General features: G+C 50.5%; 1 protein-coding gene across 2 annotated transcripts in view; it reads right to left on the bottom strand.

The window, feature by feature from the left end:
• The window catches only part of PAPPA2 (pappalysin 2), a 269,518-nt gene extending 254,234 nt beyond the window's left edge, over window positions 1-15,284 (bottom strand). For both annotated transcript variants that reach the window (XM_042925583.1, XM_042925584.1), the window contains exon 1: window positions 14,310-15,284. In XM_042925583.1, the coding sequence (XP_042781517.1) occupies window positions 14,310-15,198 (889 nt within the window). In that variant the 5' untranslated portion in view covers window positions 15,199-15,284. The remainder of the gene's footprint in view (window positions 1-14,309) is intronic.
• Window positions 15,285-16,027: the final 743 nt, after the last annotated feature.

The raw sequence follows: 16,027 nt of genomic DNA, 5'->3' as shown, positions 1-16,027 counted from the left end.
AAGGAGCAAAGGCTGGAAATACTTGGAACCCAAGGAAAGTTTCCAGGTCTCTTCTTGGCCTCTCCTTCAGATTAACAAGATTAACTTTCCCTAGGTATACTCTCTATCCCTTCCTTTCTCTAATGTTAACAGAAGCACAAAACAAAAGTTCTAGGGAGAGAATGAGAAAGAGATCATATGTTCAAACCAGAGGAAGCAAATAAATAGAAGAGATAATTTCTGAAAATTTAGAAATAATCATAGTTAGGGGCACCTGGGTGGCTCAGTCAGTTAAGCTTCTGACTCTTGATTTCAGCTCAGGTCATGATCTCACAATTTGTGAGTTTGAGCCCTTGCTTCGGGCTCCACAATGACAGTGTGGAACCTGCTTGGGATCCTCTCTTTCTCTCCCTCTCTGCCCTCCCCCCCCCCCACTTGCATACATGCTCTCTCTCAAAATAAATAAACTTACAAAAACAAAAAGAAAGAATCATAGTTAAACCAAGTTGCAATCATATCCAGTTTTTCTAGGAGACTAGACCTTGGTCAGTATCTCTCAAGTATTGATAGATTTGGGGAGTTGAGGAAGTTGAAGTGGGGGCTGAGTAACCACTCCTTCTAGGGTATTGTTGAGTGAATTTAAAACCTCTTGGCCACCTTCTAAATCAATAGGACTTGGAGATTACCATGCTTCCTGTGTCTACTTCCAGACAGAATTCGCTCTATAGTCTGCATCAAGACCTACATCTCGCCCTTCGTGTGTTCACCCATTCATTCATGCTCATCAAACCTGTGCTGGATGAGCTTTATTTGCTGATAATGCACCCAGTGCCATGGGTGCAGCCATGTACAAAGGACAACCCCTGACCTCAAGCAGCCTATAGCTCAGTGGGGAGCTGGCCCGGGAGAGAAATGGCACAGGAGTAGGGGCCACGTGCATCCGTTTCACATCAGCACAGTGCCTGGCACACAGTAGGAACCCAGTAAGTATCTGTTGAATAAATAAACGTGGAATGGGAATTACGGGAAGTTGCTCTGAGTGTCTTCATAAGGCTGAATACAGGTTACTGGGAGAACCTGGCAGAGAACAAACCTACGTCAGTGAGACCAAGGAAGATTTCCTGGAGGAAATCATATTAACTAAAAAGCCAGGAAGTGACTTAGAGTAAGTTAGATGAATGTGGGTTTGGGGAAACGGTTTTCTGTTGGGAGGAAAAGGGCAAAGGGCAGAGGCCAGAGGTTCGGGAAAGAGTGGTATATCTGTGTCACTGCTTGTAGTCTGGTGTTGAAGGAATTAACTGAGTGAGTGTGTGTGTGTGCGTGTGTGTGTATGGGAATGGGTTTGTGAGCATGTGTCAATCCTGGAGGGCAGTGACGAGTCTAAGGGCGTAAGTAGGGTCCCGTGTGGCAAATGAAGGCAGCAAAACTTGACCCTGAGCACACAGTGTGGTCACCCAAGGGTCGGGGCAGGAAAGTGACTTGAGCTGCTTTGTATTTGAGAAAACTCCCTTTGGTGCAATTAGCCGAGGGATGAATCGATCCGTCAGGTGAGAGACGTCCGCAATTAATGTGGCCAAAAGGAAGGCAGTGGCCACACAGGTCCGAAAGATACTGTCCAGGTAAAGTAGCCATGATTTGGTGACTGGTTCCTGGTATTACATGGGATATATATTGAGGGCGGTAGGGGCGAGGGGTCTCCGTGTGGGACAGGAACTCCTAAGTGCTGGCCTGTGTGGATGGAGCCCTTTGCTGAGAGCAAAAACAAAAAACAAAACAACAAAACAGGGAAGGGTTCGGTTGGGATAGGCTGGGCCCCCCACTCCTTCCTGCTCCTGCCATAGAAGTTAGAGACTGCTTGGCCCAGCGGGCAAAAGCGTGTCGTCTAGGAACAGAGCGCTCAGGTTCCGATCCTGGGGCTGCATGAATAGGCTGTGTGATCTTGGGCAGCGTCCTATCCTGTTCTGCTCTGTGCTCCAGCTCCTCCAGCCACTTCCTCGACTTGTTCTGAGGAGCACATGTGTTCAGGCTTGTGTGGTGACCACAGTCAGGCCTGGCACAAAGTACTCCATGAGTTATTGTCGAAGAAAAACTTCTTCAGTAAGGTCTTGGAATGACTGGGGCCTGTGTATGCACACTTTACATTTGTTACTTCACCTTCCGCTATTTTCCCCTGCATTTATGTTGTGTCCTACTTTAGATTACTAGGGTTTTTCCTTTTTAAGTTCATCTACTTTGAGAGAGAGAGAGAGAGAGAGAGAGAGAGAGAGAGAGAGAGAGAACAAGTGGGGGAGGGGCAGAGAGAGAGGGAGAGAGGGAGAATCCCAGGTAGGCTCCACACTGTCAGTGCAGATCCAGACGTGGGGCTTAATCTCACAGACTGTGAGATCATGACCTAAGTTGAAGTCAGATGCCTAACTGGCTGAGCCACCCAGGTGCCGCCGCTGTGTCCTCCTTTAGATTACTAGTGCTTTATAATAAGGCCTGGAGACTTGGATCTCTCTTACCTTGAAATGAAATCTCTCTGAACCTGCGTCTGCTTCTGACATTCACCCCCTTCCCTCACAGCCGGGTTTCTGTAGAGAGTGCACAAGACTCTGCTCTCAGGGCACCTGGGGCTCAGTCGGTTAAGCATCCAACTTCGGCACAGGTCACGATCTCGTGGTTCATGAGTTCGAGCCCCACGTCGGGCTCTGTGTTGACAGCTCAGAGCCTGGAGCCTGTTTCAGATTCTGTCTCCCTCTCTCTCTGCCCCTCCCCTGCTTGTGCTCTGTCTCTCTCTCTCCCTCTCTCTCTCTCTCTCTCAAAAACAAATAAACACATTTAAAAATTTTTCAAAAAAAGACTCTGCTCTCTGTCTTCACCCTCCAGCCATTCATTCATATTTCCACTCACGGTAATGGGACGTCCCCTCCCAGGACCCCAACTCTGGAGTGGAAACTCTCTCTCAAGCCACCAGTGATATTCTTTTAAAGAATTTTTTCAATGTTTCTTTTATTTTTTGAGAGAGAGAGCACGCATGTGCACATGAGCGGGAGAGGGGCAGAGAGAGAGAGGGAAGGAGACAGAGAATCCAGAGCTCAAACCCACAAACTGTGAGACCATGACCTGAGCTGAAACCACGAGTCAGACACTGAACCGGCTGAGACACCCAGGCGCCCCAGCCGCCAGTGATGTTCTAACTGCTGGATCTAAGCGAGCCCACGTCAGGCTTGCCAGTTGGCCACCCCTGCACCATCTGACATGTTGGGAACCCATCCTTTTCCCTTTCCCCAATTCTGCTGCCTCCCAGGCCTCCTCTGCCTCTCTGGTCACCAGCTCTCCTTCCCTGGCCGTAGGGAACCCTCAGGCTCCTCGGGGTAAACCGGCCCCGGCCAGCGGCTGGGCTGTGATCATTAGTTACAGGTCCTCGCACTGGGCACAGAGCGCCTTCCAGGCACAGTCCCTGGCTTCCCCATCTTTGCTTCTCCAGCACACGGTCCAACGCCTGAAACTTCGCCTGACGGAAGTTCAATATACTGGATGAGTGAATATATGAGTGGAGGAAGAAGCAAACAGAACCCAGCTACCTCCGTTCCTCCCTAACCTTCCTAAAATGTACAGCAATGATCTGTACGAAAATGAGCAAATGCTGAGTCACCGCCCAACTGATGACTCACGAATGGATTGATTAACTTTTGAACTCTGTGACTTCCCCTCTGATTAGTAACTGGACTTCTAATCCAGAAATGAGCTAAATGACTAGTCTTGGTATCCCAACTGGTTGCCATGTCAAGGTCAAATGTTCTGAGACTCGGGGGTCCCGTGACCATACTGTATATTCGGGCAGAACCGCGTTCCACCACCACTCATTGCTGCCTCATAAAGACAACTGGGATGTTTTCGTTTGGCCGCTGGATTTATTTCCTGGATGTTCTCTTTTTTAAAAAAATTCAAACAGATGAACACAGGATAGGAGGAGCAAAAATAAGATAAAAACAGAGAAGCAGACAAAGCATGAGAGACTCTTAAATACAGAGAACAAACAGAGGGCTGCTGGAGGGGTTGTTGGGTGGGGGGATGGACTAAATGGGCGATGGGCATTAAAGAGGGCACTTGCTGGGATGAGAGCTGGGTGTTAGGTATAAGTGATGAATCACTAAATTCCATTCCTGTAATCATTATTATACTATATATTAACTAACTTGGAAAACATTCCATGCTCATGGATTGGAAGAATAAATATTGTTAAAATGTCAATACTACCCAAAGCTATCTACACATTCAATGCAATCCCAATCAAAATTCCACCAGCATTCTTCTCGAAGCTAGAACAAGCAATCCTAAAACTTCTATGGAACCACAAAAGGCACCGAATAGCCAAAGTAATTTTGAACAAGAAGACCAAAGCAGGAGGCATCACAATCCCAGACTTTAGCCTCTACTACAAAGCTGTAATCATCAAGACAGCATGGTATTGGCATAAAAACAGACACATAGACCAACGGAATAGAATAGAAATCCCAGAACTAGACCCACAAACGTATGGCCAACTAATCTTTGACAAAGCAGGAAAGAACACCCGATGGAAAAAAGACAGTCTCTTTAACAAATGGTACTGGGAGAACTGGCCAGCAACATGCACAAGGTTGAAACTAGACCACTTTCTCACACCATTCACAAAAATAAACTCAAAATGGATAAAGGACCTGAATGTGAGAACAGGAAACCATCAAAACCCTAGAGGAAAAAGCAGGAAAAAACCTCTCTGACCTCAGCCGCAGCAATTTCTTACTTGATACATCCCCAGAGGCAAGGGAATTAAAAGCAAAAATGAACTATTGGGACCTCATGAAGCTTCTGCACAGCAAAGGAAACAACCAACAAAACTAAAAGGCAACCAACGGAATGGGAAAAGATATTTGCAAATGACATATCAGACAAAGGGCTAGTATCCAAAATCTATAAAGAGCTCACCAAACTCCACACCCGAAAAACAAATAACCCAGTGAAAAATGGGCAGAAAACATGAATAGACACTTCTCTAAAGAAGACATCCAGATGGCCAATAGGCACATGAAAAGATGCTCAATGTCGCTCCTCATCAGGCAAACACAAATCAAAACCACACTCAGATATCACCTCACACCAGTCAGAGTGGCTAAAATGAACAAAACAGGAGACTATAGATGCTGGAGAGGAGGTGGAGAAATGGCAACCCTCTTGCACTGTTGGTGGGAATGCAAACTGGTGCAGCTGCTCTGGAAAACAGTGTGGAGGTTCCTCAAAAAATTAAAAATAGACCTACCCTGTGACCCAGCAGTAGCACTGCTAGGAATTTACCCAAGGGATACAGGAGTACTGATGCATAGGGGCACTTGTACCCCAATGTTTATAGCAGCACTCTCAACAATAGCCAAATTATGGAAAGAGCCTAAATGTCCATCAACTGATGAATGGATAAAGAAATTGTGGTTTATATACACAATGGAGTACTACATGGCAATGAGAAAGAATGAAATATGGCCCTTTGTAGCAACGTGGATGGAACTGGAGAGTGTTACACTAAGTGAAATAAGCCATACAGAGAAAGACAGATACCATATGGTTTCACTCTTATGTGGATCCTGAGAAACTTATTAGAAGACCATTGGGGAGGGGAAGGAGAAAAAAAAACGTTAGGGAGCCAAAGCATAAGAGACTCTTAAAAACTGAGAACAAACGAGGGTTGATGGGGAGTGGGAGATGGGTGTTGAGGAGGGCGCCTGTTGGGATGAGCCCTGGGTGCTGTATGGAAACCAATTTGACAATAAATTTCACAAAAAAAAAAGTTTTTAAAAATCCCTGAATAAATAAATAAATTCAAAGAATAGGATTGTTTTAAAGTAGGCAGTGAACATGGGAAAGAGAGGATGTTGTTACTTCTCGGACACAAACTTAGCCTAAGATATGCTTTCTGGAAGGTGCCAGGGTCACAGTGTGTATGATGCAACGAGCCCTGAGAGTAACCAGATTCCATGTACTGGAGAGCAGAAGCATGGAGTTTATGTATCTGTTTATGGCATCAGGAACTGAAGCTAACGGATGTTCAGAATCCAAACTAAGGTGCAGCCTCCCTCTCCTCTTTATTTGGCCTCCCTGAGGAGCAGGCTACGATGGGAACAAGAAGGAGCCAAGAGCACACATTCTGAATGACTCTGAGGGGCAGCCGCAGAGGAACAATAAAGAAGAGTGTGAAGGACAGGGCAGGGAGGAAGGACAAAGTGTTGCAGGTGACAAACAGCAGATGAGTTTATTTGGGCTGCCAAAGGGGATTCCTGGTTCCCAGCCCTGACACTCTTGAGCACTTCCAACTCGACAACCTGTGCTCCAGCCAAGGGCAATGCCAAGAGTCCCCACGGGTTGCGGGTCATCCTTGAGAACTGGGAGAGGACACACGGCTCACAGAGGACGGGGAGAGAGCGGCTAATGGCACCGCGCAGGTCACTCAAAGCCCGTCCTCAGGATCTTGTCTCCCTGAGATCATAGAAGGGCTAAGAGGCACGAACTTAAGGCTGCGGGTGAGGACAGGAAAGGCCCTAATAATAACTGATAATAACAGGGGTCAGGCCTGACGCTGGAGTGTGACAAGGAGGATGGTCACATGGTCGTACTCAGAGGAAACTCCTCTGTGCTACCACTGGGAAGTGACTCTCCTTCCCCCACAGATACCTGGGCGGCCCCTAAGCCCCAAATCTGCCCCTTGTGAGTCAGACACTAGGCCCTGAACAGAATGGCTCACAGGGCGACAGCAATGAACCCAAAGCTGGAACCCAGGAGAAAGTTCAGGGCATTGTGAGGGAGCCATACGGGCTTTATTTTTCCTCCTCCTCTGTTTCTCTTCTCCTTTTCTTTCTGCAGGTGCTGCCCCATCACAGTCTGATGTACTATGCCTGCTGGGGGCCTGAATGTTCCCCATGTGCATGTAATTTAGGGCTCATGTGTATGTGTGTGTGGAAAGTACTAGAAAGCAACGCAATTCAGGCCAAAGGAGAGCTCCCTCCATGCAGAGCTAGGTTCAGGGAAGAAAGGGCCATTTTAGGGTGCCCTTGAGAAGCTGGAGGAGGGAGCCTCATGACAGCATCCGCCTCCACCAGTAAGGGTTCCCTGTGACTGCAGAGACCTCAGCACCAGAATCCAGGTGTCTCTACCCGCCACACAAGACAACAGCACAGTTCTCAAGGACCACCAGGTGCCATCAGATGTAAGCAATGGCCCTAATCATCAGTGAAGTCGCAGGAACCCTTTTCACTTTGAGGGTCAGAAATATAAAACCGAACCCTCACGCATGGCTGGGGATTGCAAATTGGTGCAGCCACTTTGGAAAGTGGTCTGGCAGTGCCTCAAAATGTTAAACACAGAGTGAAACACCCGAAAGAAATAAAAACGTAAGTCCACCTGTGCACAACGTTCATAGCAGCTGTGTTCACAGTGGCCGAGAAGTGGAGGCCACCACAGTGTCCATCAACCGAAGAATGGATGAATACAGTGTGACAGATCTACGGACTATTACTCAGCAAATAAGAAGGAATGAAACTCTGGCACATGTTAAACATGATCAGCCTCCAGTGAAAGAAGCCAGGTTCAGATACCAAATGCCCAGAATAGGCAAATCTGTTGAGGCAGAAAAGAGATTAGCGGTGTCTCTGGTGGTGGTGGATAAGGGAAGGTGAGGAGGGAGATGGGGAGTGACTGTTAAGGGCGACAGCGTCTCTTCGGGGTAGAATGAAACCTTCTTAACTTAGATTGATAAAAGTCTCCCAATTCTTAAAAAAGAAAAACCATTAATTGTAGAGTTTAAACGTGATGGTATAGAAGTTATATTTCAATGCTATTTTTTTAAATAGAAAATAAGTCACTATAAACTCCACCTGGAATGATCAGACCAAGAAATTAGCAGGACTTGTTGCCTGTGGGAAGGAAATCTCTGGGAAGTTTTGTTTTTACTTGAAAAGAAGGTGTGGATACTGCCATAGCCCCTCGGTTGGTATTATTCTGGACAGCACAGAGCTAGGAAGCAAAGCAAGAGAGGGCTGTGGGAGACAGACGGCATACAGGAAGTGCCCTTAATACCACAGGGCAGCAAACTCTGGCGTGCCACCTGTTCTTGTAAATAAAGTTTTACTGAAACACAGGCACATTCGTTCATCTACAGATCGTCCGAGGCTGCTCCCATACTCTAATGACAGAATAGCCGCAACAGAGGATGGCCTGCAAAACCTAAGCCATTTTCTACTGTTCCTTTACAGAAAAAGTTTGCTGACCCTTGCTCTAAACTCACAAGTCTAGAGTCTTGCTACTTAAATACGGTCCCCACACCAGCAGGATCACCTAGGAGTCTGTTAGAAATGCAGCATCTCAGGCTGCCCCAGACCTACTGAATCAGAATCTGCATTTGTGTTAGTTAGCTGCGTCAGTGCAAAAGCAGATGCGAAGATGGGATCGATGTGCGACGAATTAATTAGGGGCGACAACTACGAGAGAGAATAGGATGGGAGCCTGAAAAGGCTGGGGGAGCCATCAGTCCATGCTGCCAGTCTGACCCGGAAGGAAGGAAAGAGGGAAGGGAGGTTTGGTGGAAGGCTACTGTTCGGGCTGAGGAACCCTGCCCGAAGAAAGGGGCTGCTCCCATGAAGGTGGGAGGGGGCCCCGCACCCGGCAGCTCCTCTCCCAAGCCCCTGACGCACCTCTATAGTCAGCAAAAGCGAAATTTGAGAGCCACGGCCCCGTTCTCCAAAGAGCTGCCGGTTTCAGAAAGTTCCTCTCACCATTTTTCTCATCCCTAATGGGTGTCCAGGAATCGAATGTCTACCTTACGTGTCCTGCAGACGTAAGTGACAGCCTAACACCGTGCTGGATATCTGGGGATGACAAAAGTGAATCAGACATGAATTTGGCTCCTGAGGAAATTTCGGCAGATAGAAACGAGACATGTGCCAGAGCTAACGAGGCAGGAAGCAATGTGTGCCCCCAGGAAACCACACCCGAAGGGCTATGGAAGTGGGGAAGCAGAGATCACCCTCACACAGGGAATCGGGAAGGCCGCATGGCCAGGGGGCTCAGCAGGCAGCGGTGAAAGGAGGGACGGAGTAACAGCCCGTTTCACTTCTCACACTAGACGTCACCTCCCTTCTGGAGGGGCATGCAGGCACAAGATACAAAGTCCTCATGGGCAGATGCTAACTTACAACCATCAGGGCACATGCCTCGTCCACACAAGCACGCTCACGTATCTCGTCCTCGCCAAGGTGGGCAAACCCACCCCCAGGGACTGTCGTCGGCATGCGTGTCCATGGCTCTTCCATGCAAAGGGTAGGGGTGCTATAACTTTGCTGTACATCTGGGTCCCGGTCCAGGGAGCAGGGCTATAATGTGGAAGGAAATGGGTAACTCCTTAGGGTCCCATGAGGGCCACCACTCCGATTTTGACCGCTATTGTCACATACAAAGAGGCAGCTGAGGGAGATGGTCACAGACGCCTCATTCTCAGAGGAGCTCTGAGAAAGGTATGTATGTGGCTCTTCCCCTGTCATTAAGACTGGATAAAGGGGGACAGAGCACATCTGGCCCTTTTAAATTCTCTTCATGTCTACACTGACACTTCTGCGTATGGGAACCTGTCTTCTGTGAAGCTCCGTGCTCCGCACAATGAAACTTCTTACCCTGAGGACGCAGCTCCCTTCTTGGGAGAAGGGGGTATCTTAGCATCCCGTGAAATCGCATTTCTTAGATGTCATTCAAAACAAAACACAGAGTCATCAAGGTGCCTAAACAAGGCCAGTTAGACACTAGCCCTCAAGAAAACCCAAAAAGCACTGAAAGTTGTGTCAACTATGTGAACATGTACATTTTTCTGAGGAGTAAGGACAGCTTTCATCAGATTCTCACAAAGGTTTGGGATGCCAAAGAAGCTTCAGTGCCACTGTCCAGTTCATTCAAAATAGTACTGCCCAAGCTAAAAAGAACACATGATTTTAAAAAACAGAGTTCTTTTAAGCATCTGATTCTAGTGTTCTCAATCATCTTGAAACCATCTTGTGAAAATTCCTATTTACCACCATTCCTGTCTCACAGATTAGCTCACTAAATTCCTAAGAAGTGAAAGTTAACATCCCACCTGAGGAAAAATTACAGGTTGGTGGGTAGAACCAAAGATGAGCAGGTTCATGCCCACTGCGCTTAGTGATGACTGTCTCCCCCCATTAATACTAAGTCCTAAGTACCATGGACCAAGCCCCGTGTTGGGCACTTTACATATATGACTTATGTAAACAACGCAAGACATTATCTCATTTCTCAATGTGAGGAAACCAAGGCTCCAATCGGTTCAACGGATTGCGAGAACAGAGCGCTGGTAAGTGTCAGAAGTGGGATCTGAGGCCAGGCCGGTCTGACTCCCCAGTTCTGTACTGGGATATGCTCTGAAACTTGGATCCTCAGAGGAGGAAGACTGGTCTTCAAGTCAGGGACAGTTTCTTAGACATCTTTGTATTCCCTACAGTGCCCTGCCGGGCTTTGCATGGCAAGGCGCTCAGTAAATATTTGTTGAATGAAGAAACGTGGGCCCAGGCTCTAACCCTGCCGTGGACTTACTGACTCAGTCTCCTGCAACTTGGAGCTGCAGGTGGTTACTCAGCTGGGCAACTGCAGGGAACATTTGAAATCAATTATGGGTGAGGAGCAACCTATTAAAAGTCTCTCTTCTGTGTACGCTGGGGTTGAAGGAGGGGAAAGGAAGTTGAGAAGGAGGGAAAGGAACAGGATGGTTTCAGGGGTGGGTGCTGGAGCTTAAGGATTTCATCAGGACGGGACAGAATTTGGCTTCTGTCCACTGCTGAGTTCCAAAAGTCCAACCAAATGGGCTCCTGACCTCAGGCTACTCCTCCTTGGCCCCACGTCCCTAAATTGCCAGGCCCTTGAGAAGTGACTTTTAGGGAGGCCTCTACGCTGGAGCAGCTGCACACGCCCGTTTCCTAGGTCTCCATTGCCCTGCTTCAGAGCACAGGCAACAGGCAACTTTGGGGGTGCCTACCTCTGGGGTGGGGGGTAGGGAGTCGGCACCATCACGCCCCCTTTAGGGGCCAGAGAGAAGCTCAGCACCGAAAGGCTGAGGCCTGCGTTGCCCTTGCCCGTAAATAAAAGGATTCCGGCAATCCATTCTGGAGTTCAACTTCCTATTTTGGAAGAACGTGGGAGTTTGGGGTGGAGGGGGAGGTAACTCCAGTTGATTTTGTTTTCTTTACTAGTTGCTACAAGTGCAGGGTGGTCATAACCCCCAAAATGCCATCTTAGCCCTATCACACAGGTCCTGCAAAAAAATACTTGCATGAAGCCGACCCTAAGGGATGCCTACCAACAACACCCTGGGAGGGGATGAAACAAGACAACCCAGAGGCCAGGGCAGGGGCACCAACCCAAGAAACCAGACACATTCCCCACTACGTGGCTTCCCTGGAGCCGCCTCCTCTCCTGTGCGTGAAGCAACACTGCCACCTAGTGCCCTGCGTGCGAAGTACTCCCTGAGGTCCCACATCTCTTGGGTGGGGCGGGGGGCCCAGGGGGGGGGGGGGGGTGGGGGGGGGGTCCTTCACCATGGCCAGTGTGGCTGAATGGCTTGATGTCTCTGCTGAACGGAAAATGCCCCAAGTTTGGGAGACTAAGAACTGGGAGGCTGGGGCTAAGTGGGTAGAAGCTGAGGTTTGAGAGCCATTGGGAAAGAGCATGGGAGTCAAGTCTAGCACCTCAGATTATCCTCAGTGGTGCAGCAGAACTTCAAAGGCTGAATTACGTTTAGCTCCCAGGCACACGATCTAATTGTTATTCTGCACAGGTGAAGGCCCACCGGCCCAGGGACAGGCAGTGACCTGCCACAGGGCCAGTGCTGGGTAAGAGAGGGGAGATGGCCTGGTCTGTTGATAGGAGTAAGCAAGTTAGAACCAATCAGAGACCTTTATCCCCACGGAGACCTTTCTTTGGCCACCTCGTGTCTCTCAGCCAGGGCCCACAGGAGCTAAGCACAGTGAGTGGACAAAGACGCCTATGCCCTCGGGAGCCCGGCCGCTAAAATCCTAAAGAAGGAAGGCGTCGTTCCCAGCCCCCATCTTTCCCAGACTTTTACCCTAAATCTTTCCTGAAGATGTTCTGATGTGCACAGCTCTGAAGAAAGATAGAGGGCAGAAGGTGGAGAGGAGCTAGACCTGGGTAGTCCCTGCCCTCAACCTTCCTGGTGTGGACCTAAAGGGGAAATACCAGTACACCACAGGGGTCCACTTTGATTTCAAGAGGGAGAAGCCCCAGAGGCTACACTGTCTGCAAAAGATTTCCTGCCTAATTTTACATGCTTGGGGACGTGAGGGAGTTCAGAGGGGCACTTCAGAGAAGGATCGGAGTGTGTGTGCCGTGGCATTTGAGGAGGGAGGGTGGCTGGTGGTGGACAGGTGGGCAAGGGAGGGAGATGCACTGGGGGCTGGTGGGGACGTGCCCCACGGAGCGCCGGAACTGGAATCAGCTCAGGATGCCACTCTCTGCAGAGCACGAGACAGGACACAGAAGGGATAGGACAGAGGGCAGGCACCCACAGGCCTGAATCTGTTCCCTCAGCTCTGGGTTTTAATAACTGAAAGCAACAGTGTCTGAGAGCCTCACTCATATATTCCTGTTGGAGCCTTCTCTAATTCTTCACAGCCAGGGAACTGATCCCAGGTCCCTCCGTGGCTACTGCAGGAGGCGGGGGAAGCGGAGTCGTGGGTCTCGGTCTAGACTGCAAGCACAGTTTCCCTGGCAGATGGGCACTAGGAAGCGAGATGAGGCAGCAAGAAGATGTCATCTGGGAAAAGGTGTGAAGCTGCCAACTCCGATCAGATAATCATCTCATTATTTCTTCCATTTGGCCCCAGAATAAGGATTTCCTTCTCTCTCTCTGCCACCACCTATCTCACAGCCCAGCCCCTTCTCTCTTCCCTCCTCTCGCCCCCTCTCCCACCCAAAACTAAAATAAAGCAAAACCACAAGACTCTAGAGTGCTCAGTGTCTGGGAATCCCAGCTTCCAAAGGAGAAATTGCAGCCAAAGAGGGGGAGACAGCGTGTCCAGAAGGGATGTTCCAGCAACACCCCACTGAAAGAGGTTCCCTCCCTCCAGGTTTCTTTCTCCAGGCTGAAACTTATTTGTAGGCATCCGGCAACCTGAGAAGTTTTTAATTTGGGGAGCTGTCAAGCATCTCAGGAGCTCAGGGGTTCTGCTCCCGCTCTGCGTCTGGCACACCTCCCGTGGTTTGGTTTCCCCATCGATGCAAACAGGACTGGCAAACATCAAAGGGCATTGTAGATGATACAAACTAATGAGATTACAATGGATCCACTATGTGCCCAGCCTGGTGTGAGGCTCCATCATGGGGGGCACCCAAAGGGATAATGAGACCGTACACGGTGACCTACAGGTCTAACTCCCACCGCTTGCTGGAAACCTCAGGAAGGCCACAGAATAGTTGTTCCTAATGCCATCCTTTTCTTTGTCCTTCTGGGTGACTTTCTGTGAAAGCCAAGATCTGGGTATAGTGCAAGATACATACGGGTAGAGTTCTGAGATGTTACCTCTGACCAAAACCATAGAGTTCTACACGGTTCCTTTTTACGTCCTCAAACAACACCAGTGGCCTGGCGTGGGAGCGCCCACCTTTTCCAGCAGACCCCGCTGTTCTCAGGATGGATACGTGACCGTTAGGACAGGCAACAGGGACTCCAGGACCCGGGCCAAATAGTGGTTTTCTGCAAAGTTCCAGGGCTGCTCCAAGCAAGGGGAACTGCCAGGATTTATGGCTGCGCACCTGGCAACCTTGTCCTCCCGCGGCCCAGGCTTGCCCCTCCCACGGCCCGGCACCCCCTACCCCTACCCCGGGCCTGGCTCACTGCACGGGTCCTTGTCCTCACGTCCTCACGTGCAGCATCAAAGGTCCCCAGGCTACGGGAAATAGAGGGCGATACCTCTTCCCCATTGACAAAGACCCAGAGACCTTCCCCTTTAAGGAGGGGTAGGGAGTGAGCCGAAGGTCTGCTAAGTGCAAGCGCCATGTACAGAACCACAGGAGATCAATACTCATTGGGACAATGCTCTTGTGGTTAGAGTCATTATCGTGGATGATGTCTGGAGTCCGGCCGTGCTGATGAATAAGAGCCCTTCCCCCTCTCTCCCTGGCCACCTCTTCCTGGCTTTCCTGCCCCTGCCCCCTTCCTCTCTGTGCCCGATTCACCTAACCCCGTCAAACGTGAAGCCAGCCGTCCCCCAAAGACCACGGAGAGCCCAGGAGTGGGCCGTTACCTGCAATGATGGCTGGGTTGTTCTGTCCTCCCTCCGGTCTCACCCAGGCTTCCACTGTGAACGCCTCCCGGGGAATCTCAGCCAGCACTTCTGGACGCAGCAGGAGCCGCCCCCGCCTCCCGGAGAAATACAAGACAGGCAGTCCTCCCTGGGACTCTGCTTCCCAGGAGGGGTCCCCTCCACCCTTCTGGATGCCGTCCTCCGACGGACTCGTTCTGAACCCGTGCACAAGGGGATGCTTCGGCAGCGGCCGGAGACGCTGGGGAGAGACACCGGGCTCTCCCTGCACGGCCCCTACCTGCCCCTTCACCACCTGGCGACGACGCCTGGTCTTGGCCCGGCCCTTGCTTTGGGTCTCTGGCTTGGGTTCCTTTGGGCCCACAAAGGTGGTAGCAGCCGTGGCAGCCGTGGCCGAGCGTTCCCGAGTCCCAGCCTCACCTAGAGACTCCTTGGATCCTCCATCACCAAGATAAGTGTCATCGTCTCCCCGAAGCTCAGACCGCCCAGCGGGACCATCCCTGTCCCACGAGGCGGCTGGCTGCTCAGCTGTGCCCCTCAGCCCCACACCTCCAGCTGGGCTCGCAGCCCCCGCGGCAGCTGGCTCACTGCGTCCCGCGGGGCGGGTTCCCTGCCCCCCCACGGGGTAGGGCCTCAGGTAGTCCCCAGGCCTGCTGGGGTAGACCCCAAAAAGATGATGCTGGGGAGCGGCTCTGGGTCTTGGCGGCCTGGCCCCCAGCCAACAGCGTTCTCCTTCCGACAGCACCTGGTTCAGGCGTCCCCTCTGAGCCAGGGACCTCTTGCGTGTCCAGCCCGGCTCAGAGCCGGCAGTGCTGAGCGCCCACCCGGCCAGAATCACCAGGCTTATTCTCAGGATCTTTGGGCCCATCATACCTCCCCCAGCTCTTTACACAGAACCAGAAGTCAACTTCTGGGTACCACACCGGAGTGATGGGGGAGAAGAGGAGGAGACGGCTAGCAGTGGATTCGCAGTCACCGGGGAAACTGTTTTCGTTCAGGGACCAAACTTTCAGGAGCAGCAGCACCCAGGGAGTGCGTCTTCGGGCTCCCTGCGCGGGGCGCTGTGCTGCGTGAGCTGTGCTGCCCTCTCCCTTCTCCCCTGACCTGCTTCTCCTGGCTCTAGTTTAGTCCGTGCAGCATGAAGTTCATTTCTCCGGGTTCCTCTGAACCTCCTCCCACTCGGCTCAGGTTTCTTTCTTTTTCTGTCCCTTCTTCACTGGCCCCTCCCCTCGCTGATACTACAGGAGGGACCCACGGATGGAGGTGAGCCAAGTCCCTCTCAAACACACACTCCCTCACCAACACATACCCCTCGCTACCTGAAGTCATTCAAAGGACGCTGATCTTCTAATTTTCATGGCTTTCTCCTTCTTCCTTCCCTAGGAGTTACGTTCTTTTCGTAGCCCTTAACCTAAGATAGAGCAACCTTCAAACAAATCGCGAGAAGAACTTGCATACAGAGACACAGAATTTGATGCTTATTCTCTAAAAATGCAAAAGGATTCTGGGGGCACAAAATTCCAAGCTGGTACTTAGCTTTTGCTCTCCAGATGTCCTCCTCAGCCAGATGCCCATCCAGCTGCCAGTCTGCCTGTGCAGGTCACAGTGTTTCCCTCAGCCCGGTGCTTGGGCGTGTGGAGTGGTGAAGGTTTTCTAATCCCCTTCCAACTTGTTGGTATGTTGTAAGTCTCCGTGAAGTT

Source organism: Panthera leo, chromosome F3, assembly GCF_018350215.1.
Source record: "Panthera leo isolate Ple1 chromosome F3, P.leo_Ple1_pat1.1, whole genome shotgun sequence".
In the NCBI taxonomy this organism is placed as follows: Eukaryota; Metazoa; Chordata; class Mammalia; order Carnivora; family Felidae; genus Panthera; species Panthera leo.
This window is presented reverse-complemented; position numbering and strand designations above follow the sequence as displayed.